The sequence below is a fragment of the Ctenopharyngodon idella genome, chromosome 10, assembly GCF_019924925.1.
Source record: "Ctenopharyngodon idella isolate HZGC_01 chromosome 10, HZGC01, whole genome shotgun sequence".
Classification (NCBI taxonomy): domain Eukaryota; kingdom Metazoa; phylum Chordata; class Actinopteri; order Cypriniformes; family Xenocyprididae; genus Ctenopharyngodon; species Ctenopharyngodon idella.
In genome coordinates, this window is record NC_067229.1 from 1495886 (window position 1) to 1503487 (window position 7602).

At 37.4% G+C, this 7602-nt stretch overlaps 1 protein-coding gene across 1 annotated transcript; it reads right to left on the reverse strand.

The window, feature by feature from the left end:
* Nucleotides 1-2828: 2828 nt before the first annotated feature.
* LOC127521154 (apolipoprotein L3-like) lies at nt 2829-5428 on the reverse strand. The gene is made up of 3 exons (XM_051910209.1): nt 4831-5428; nt 4422-4636; nt 2829-4336 (listed from the first exon to the last, which is right to left on the reverse strand). The coding sequence occupies exons 2-3, from the start codon at nt 4534-4536 to the stop codon at nt 3468-3470; spliced, it is 984 nt and encodes a 327-aa protein (XP_051766169.1). The 5' UTR covers nt 4537-4636; nt 4831-5428; the 3' UTR covers nt 2829-3467.
* Nucleotides 5429-7602: the final 2174 nt, after the last annotated feature.

Consider the following 7602-nt stretch of genomic DNA (forward strand, 5'->3'; position numbering starts at 1 on the left):
GATAGTGCATTGTAGTGTCCCTGAGGAAAAATTAAATTCATTTACTGCTTTAGGAGAGGAAGAATTGTCTAAACTTGTTAAATCATCAAAATCAACAACATGTATGTTAGACCCTATACCGACTAAGCTATTGAAAGAAATGCTTCCAGAGGTCATAGACCCTCTTCTCAATATCGTCAATTCATCTTTATCATTAGGATACGTACCAAAAACTTTTAAGCTGGCTATTATTAAACCTCTTATTAAAAAAACACAACTTGATCCTAGAGAATTAGTCAATTACAGGCCGATCTCAAATCTCACTTTTCTGTCAAAAATACTAGAAAAGGCAGTATCATCACAGCTATGTTCCTTTTTAGAAAGAAATAGTATCTGTGAGGATTTCCAGTCAGGATTTAGACCGTACCATAGTACTGAGACTGCTCTCATTAGTTACTAATGATTTGCTCTTATCATCAGATCGTGGTTGTATCTCTCTATTAGTGTTACTGGATCTTAGTGCAGCATTTGACACTATTGATCACAATATTCTTTTAAATAGACTCGAAAATTATGTTGGCATTAGTGGAATTGCATTGTCATGGTTCAAATCATACTTATCTGACCGTTATCAGTTTGTAGTAGTAAACGAAGACATGTCATATCGATCACAAGTTCAATATGGAGTACCGCAAGGCTCAGTACTAGGACCGTTACTGTTCACTCTGTACATGCTACCCTTGGGAGATATCATTAGGAAGCATGGCGTTAGTTTTCACTGTTACGCTGATGATACTCAGCTCTATATTTCTTCGCGCCCTGACGAAACTTACCAATTCACAAAATTAACGGAATGCATAGCTGATATAAAAAATTGGATGACCAGTAATTTCCTACTACTAAATTCAGAAAAAACAGAGATTATAATTTTTGGACCAAAAACTTCTTCACGTAATAACCTAGAATATTGTCTAACACTTGATGGCTGCTCTGTTAAGTCTTCGTCGTCTCTTAGGAACCTGGGTGTGCTCTTAGATACCAATCTTTCATTTGAAGGCCATGTTTCTAGCATCTGTAAAACCGCATTCTTCCATCTTAAAAATATATCTAAACTACGACATATGCTCTCAATGACAAATGCAGAACAGTTAGTTCATGCGTTCATGACCTCAAGACTAGATTACTGTAACGCTCTACTGGGTGGTTGTTCTGCTCGCCTGATAAATAAACTAGCTGCTGCATTTTGTACGAGCTGTAGAGTTCTTACTAGAACCAGGAAGTATGACCATATTAGCCCAGTTCTGTCAACACTGCATTGGCTTCCTGTTAAACATCGTATAGATTTTAAAATCTTGCTAATTACTTACAAAGCACTAAATGGTTTAGCTCCCCAGTACCTGAACGAGCTCCTAATTCATTATAGTCCTTCACGTCTATTGCGATCTCAGAATTCAGGCCAGCTGATAATACCTAGAATATCAAAATCAACTGCAGGCGGTAGATCCTTCTCCTATTTGGCACCTAAACTCTGGAACAATCTTCCTAGCATTGTTCGGGAAGCAGACACACTCTGTCAGTTTAAATCTAGACTAAAAACGCATCTCTTTAACCTGGCATACACATAACACATTACCAATTTATATTTCCAAATCCGTTAAAGGATTATTAGGCTGCATAAATTAGGTCAGCCGGAACCGGGAACACTTCCTATAACACCTGATGTACTCGTTACATCAGAAGAAGAATGGCATCTACGCTAATATTAGTCTTTCTGTTTATCCCGAGGTTCACCGTAGTCAACCGGATCCAGGCCGTATCCAGGTGAGACCAAGGACCTGCACCTTGACACGACCACAACGCAGCCCTGAAGTATCAGCAGAGATTGAGTCAACTAGATCATCCCCTGTGAGGGCCTCATCGACACGACAGCCACGACACAGTTCCTCAACAACCGTCCATACCGGCGTGATGAATACGATCCTCAGTTGGATGGAACTGAAATAAATACTTTTAATGTTGCGATCCTATTGGACTTATGATAGCAACCTGAATTGTAACAAAACACTGTTGGCCAGAGGAGAACTGGCACCCCAACTAAGCCTGGTTTCTCCCAAGGTTTTTTTCTCCATTTTAACACCAATTTGCCACTTGTCTGCCACCTGATGTCACCTGATGGAGTTTGGGTTCCTTGCCGCTGTCGCCTCTGGCTTGCTTAGTTGGGGACACTTGACTTGACATTTGATATTCAACAGTGCTTTTGATCTGCCTGCATTGACACTATTCTTTAAGAGCTGCTGTGCAGCCAAACAATGTACCAGTTATCAATGTAAAGCTGCTTTGACACAATCTACATTGTAAAAAGCGCTATATAAATAAAGGTGACTTGACTTGACTTGACTTAACATGTTATGGGTCAGTTTATTTCTGCTGAAAATTATGTAACTGACTTAGAGGAAAGTTGAGGCCTTCTGGAGCTCAAAGTGTCAATGTTCAAAGGATGTGAATAAGTCAGAAGGAAAGAGCTGGATGGTCACATGCATCAACACTTAAAGATGCGCAGTTATTTTAGCTGATGATAGTTTCACTTCACTTTACTACAGAGCAGCTTCACATCAACACATCTGAATTACTGTAATTTGTCATTAATTTTTATTCCTTCTGTGCAGAGTTACAAATGGAAGGTCTTATTGACTTTTACATTAAATTTAAAAAGCAGCCAAACAGAGCATGAGAAATGAAAGTGGGCTGCCTACACAAAACCTGCATGGGCCCAAAGGTACAAAAGTTGCTCTTGGCCCGAACGGGCTGATCCACACTGGGGCATCATGGGCTGAATGTGGGCAGTTCGCTAGTGTGGGCTGCTCACAGAGAGCCCGCAGTGAGCCCAAAGCTGTGGGCCTGTTTAGGTTTGGTGTGGGCTGGCCCTAGCCCACTGTGCCCGCAAAAAACAGCATGGGCTCTGTAGGGGCATGTTTGCTGGGCAGTCTGTTCCTAATTTGCTTTTTCCTCCCATATTGAATCCAATGGCAATAAAAAAAAAAAAAAACTTTTTATTAGAAAAATGATCAGATTGATAAAAAACAGTCATAACAGTTGAAAGAGCTTATTTTCTGATTTAAATGCATCAAATCAAGAAAATCAAATATAAATATTATTTCAAAAGGTAGAACAGAGATACACTTGTATCCATTCATACACAATGAGTTTGATCCCTTCTTATTTATAATCACTTTACCGTCTTATATTTTTCTCACTTATTTGTACAGTCCACTAGTGTTAACGTCTACACAGTGAAAGTTTAATATTGACATAAATACACTGATAAAAGATACTGTATCTTTACAAAAACCCAAAGTATGTTGTTACATGTGATAGTCTATAACAGTTAATTATTCTATGAATTACATAAGTCTGTAACGTTTCTATACAAGTATGGTCAATCAAACACAAAATATTTAAACATAAATCCAGCCTTTGAGTAAAAACTTCTAAAACACTTCTCTAAATAGTTCATTCTCAATGACATCTTTTGCTTGTTTCAGCTTATCCAGTGTATCCTGGAATACCTGGACTGTTTTTCTCATTGTATTGATGAATTTCAGTGTGTCTGATCTGATCTGATTTGGTTGTTGAATTTGGCCTCTAAATGCTCTCTGCTGATTTATTTCACGCAACTCTTTCGTGTCTTTCACAATGAAGACAATGTCAAGGGTGAGAGAGAGACCAGCCAGCACACCTGTAACTGAAGCAGCAACATTCACAGTTTTAGTAATGTGTGCAGAAACTCTGGCAAAGTTTGTGATAAGCCCAATGCGCACGAGTTCAGATACTCCAGTCAGAGATTTTGCTCCTATGGTTCCAGTTTGTGAGAAATCAGCTGTTGAGAGCTGATCGTCTAAAGCCTTGATTTCCTCAATGCTGTCCTGTACGTTCTCAAGTGCTTTAATTAGACAGTTTGTCTTGTCTTTAAGTGTTTTAATAATGTCATCAATTTTTTCACGGTTTATTTTTTGGTGAATCATACTTACAATGTTTGAAGAAGCTCCCGTCACACCACCAAGAAAACCAACTCCAGCCCCGATTCCAGCAACTATCAGAGAAGTTCCGAATGTAAACGGCATCAAAATCAAGCCAACGATTGATGTGATTCCTCCCGCCGCACCGATCACACCTCCTGATAGACTACCAATGGTTGTGCTTCGATGAAGTTTCTCCACATCATCTGTGATCTTTAGCAATTTATTGATTTGTTCTTGAAGATCAGTCACACTGTTATCAAACAGTGTGATGAACAACTGGATATTTTTATTAAGCTGATTTTTGACATCTCTAGTTGAACTGGTTTCCAGTCTATCTCCTACATGAAGCAAAAAAAGCTTAAATATCAGTCTTTTCTCATATATTTATACAACCATTTATTGTAATTTAGTTAAATGACTCACTGTTCAGAGCGGAAGAAGGATGTTCAATGCTTTGTCTTCTGGCACCTCTGTCAGAACGTTCAGCACTGATTAAGTTAATCTCTTGTGTTTCTTCATCAGATGTAGAGCCCAGCATCTTCAGGTGTCTATTTTACTTTGACCAAATATTATTGTATCGCAAATTAGAGAAAAAATTATCAGATAAATAACCAGTCCAAAAGTGGTCCAAACCTGAACTTAAAAAAAAAAAAAAAAAAAAAAAAAAAGTGTTTTGAATGTTTGCTAAACTTCAGTGAAAACCAAAAAAGCTCAGTAAAAGGTACCATAGCCTCTGCAAGAAAATAAGACTAAGGCAAAAAATTTAATTATTGTCTAATCACAAGCATTTAAAAACATTAAACATTTTTTTTCCATAAAGTTTTTTTCTTACCAGTTCAGTTCTTCAGTTCAGCTCAATGTTTTCCTTTAAAAAATGTATGTAATGTAATTTTATCCCAATCCAAAGTACATACACAGGGATTTATAGAAGTACACAAATACCATCAGCCACGCAATATACAGGCAATTTATAGGGGGCAGTGGATTTAACATGAGTGGGTTTGGCTGCAGCACTTAAAACTGAAACTATGTGGTGCAAACAAGCTGTAACATGCCCTTGTGTCAACATGTCCGCTAAAAAATATTGTAATGTTGAACTGTGAAAAGCTATTATATTAACCTGTTAATTAACAGTAAGTTCCCTGACTATATGGGGAAAATGGATAGATCCAACCTTAAAATGAAATTAATTATATAATTAAAAAAAAAAAAAAACTGTTAAACATACCATTTTTTGGAGGTAAAAAAGAAAAAGTCGTAATTTGTAGTGAAAAACTGTAAACTGACATTCCAGGAATTCCCCGGGTGACATTTGTTATCAGTTATGTATATTAGAGATTAATGTTACATCTTACGTTGTTTAGTTAATGTGTATTGCGCTGAGTCATGATGGCGTTTTGTATTTGTGTGTATGGCACTGTGCACCTTTATTTTCCATAGATTGTGGGAAGACAATGTAATGTAATGTAATGTGATTGAACTTTGTTTAGCTTTCTCTTTACCACCTGTGTGTTGCCATGGTGGTTGTCAATGTATGTTAAATTAAAGGTGTAGTAAGGGATTTCTGAGAAATGCTTTTGAAAATGTGTACTGAAAAAATATTGGTTGTATATGTTTGTACATAGTCTGGACTGTGTAAATAGGAGCAGAGGTGGCCTTTGCAATTTAGCCTGTTTCAAAGAAACAGAGTACTATGAAAAAAGAAAGACAGAAACATTGTATGCAATGTGACTGCAATTTATTTATCTTTGTTGTTGTTACGTGCTCTGATTTTTGTTCCCTCCTCTTTTGATATTGATTGCTGTTTTTTTCCCCTTTGCTATTGGTTTCTTCCTGTTTTCCTGCTCTCTGCTGTATCTCTGTAGGTGCTGTGATTGGTGGAGTAATGTGTCCATCATGATGAATGATCTTGAGAAACATCCAATCATTAACTGGTTCAAGATAAAAGACGCCATGGAGAACGGAAGAGGGGGAAGCTTGGAGTGTGTTTGTTGGCTGTGCCATTTGTTTGATGCTGCTGATTTAGTGGTGGTTCGCTTGCTTGTTGTGTTTGACTCAGAGAACGTCTTATCTGATCTATACTTCACCAGCTCGGAGATAAGGAATAGGGAAGTATGTCACATGACTTACATCTTACAAACACGCAGAATTACCTCTGTTAGACACTAGGGAAGGAGCATGTGCAACCTTGTGTAAGTTTTGTTTTAGTTAGTGAAGCTTTATGCCAAGTTTACACTATAGGACTTTAAACGTCAGCAGATCGCTGTGTTGTTCAGACTACATGACTTGCTGTGGAGTCTTTAAGTCGCTGTGGTGTTCACACTACGTGACACTACGTAAATGATCCACAACAGCGTGTTACACACTACACGAGCTGACAACAACTCTGTCACCCATTGACTTTATTTGAAAATGGACATTGGGAAGAAATTAGATTAAATTTTGAATTAAATTTAATTACAATTAAATAAACACTTTCACACATAAGTTAAAAATATTCTGGCTGTCCTCCCAGAGTTAAGGCTACCATTAGAACATTTCCTTTATTGTTTCCATGACGACACGTCATGATTGTCATGTGACACACCGCGGCCACACTGTATGACAGATGTATCGCTTTTCTCACCACGTCATCAACTATCTGATATTCCGATTCTCATATATTTGCAAGTGAGTGTTTTGTCATTTAAAAACCTACATCATGATCTTAATCTTAATCTATAACGCGAGATGGGCTTGTTTGTTTGTGCTTCAAACAATGTGAATTCAACTGTTTTACACATATTATGTGTAGTTTTAAAATGAACACAACCTGTGTATTTGTTCACAGCATCAACACAATCTGTGCAGCCAAGAACAGCTGTAATGTGTTAATATTACACATTTACACATCTTTGTGTTCATTTCAGAGGTGAAGACCAGACCTCCAAAACCAAGACCATTCAAGACCAGAGGTGTGGTCGAGACCAGACCTTCCAAGACCAAAACCATCCAATCAAGATAATTCATTGAACATTAGTGACGAACACCTGCTGTTAACAAACAGAATCACTGGAAGAACAGAAACAAAGAGATGAGCAGAAACCCAAGAACTACAACTGAATTCAGTCACAGCCTTAAATGAAATTAACTGAAGATAAAATACATTAAATCTCTCAATATCTCAGTAGAGGAGGATTAAACAACTCCACAAGCAGAGGTGTAAAGTCCAGGGGTCAGAAAGTAAAAGTCCTGCCATATGTTTATTCCACCCACACAGCAAAAACTTTTGTTAAATGAACAGTGTTAAATGAACACCGAAGCAGTGTTAAAGTTGAGATAATTAAGTGATTAATTGAGTGATGATTGACCGTTATTGAAGACTCCTGATGATAACAAGCAGAATCACCAAAGGAGAAAATTAAAAATTGTAAGTCACTATTATGGAGATTAGTGTTTGCTTTAGTTGGGCTCTTGACCCTTGACTTTTTAATATTAGATTTTGTTTGGGCTGTTGTGACTGAGTTGTAACAGAAAGATTTTTTCTGTTACAACTCAGATTTTTTTGTTGTTGATCAGAACAACTTTTGTGAAATCCTTTGGATTATATTGTATAAGCTGCTGT

Bases quoted from the DNA above. Each gene is read 5' to 3' on its own strand.
- LOC127521154 (XM_051910209.1), bottom strand. From the start codon at position 4,536: ATGCTGGGCTCTACATCTGATGAAGAAACACAAGAGATTAACTTAATC. The intron at 4,337-4,421 runs GTGAGTCATTTA...TGCTTCATGTAG, and splicing joins TCCTTCTTCCGCTCTGAACA to GAGATAGACTGGAAACCAGT.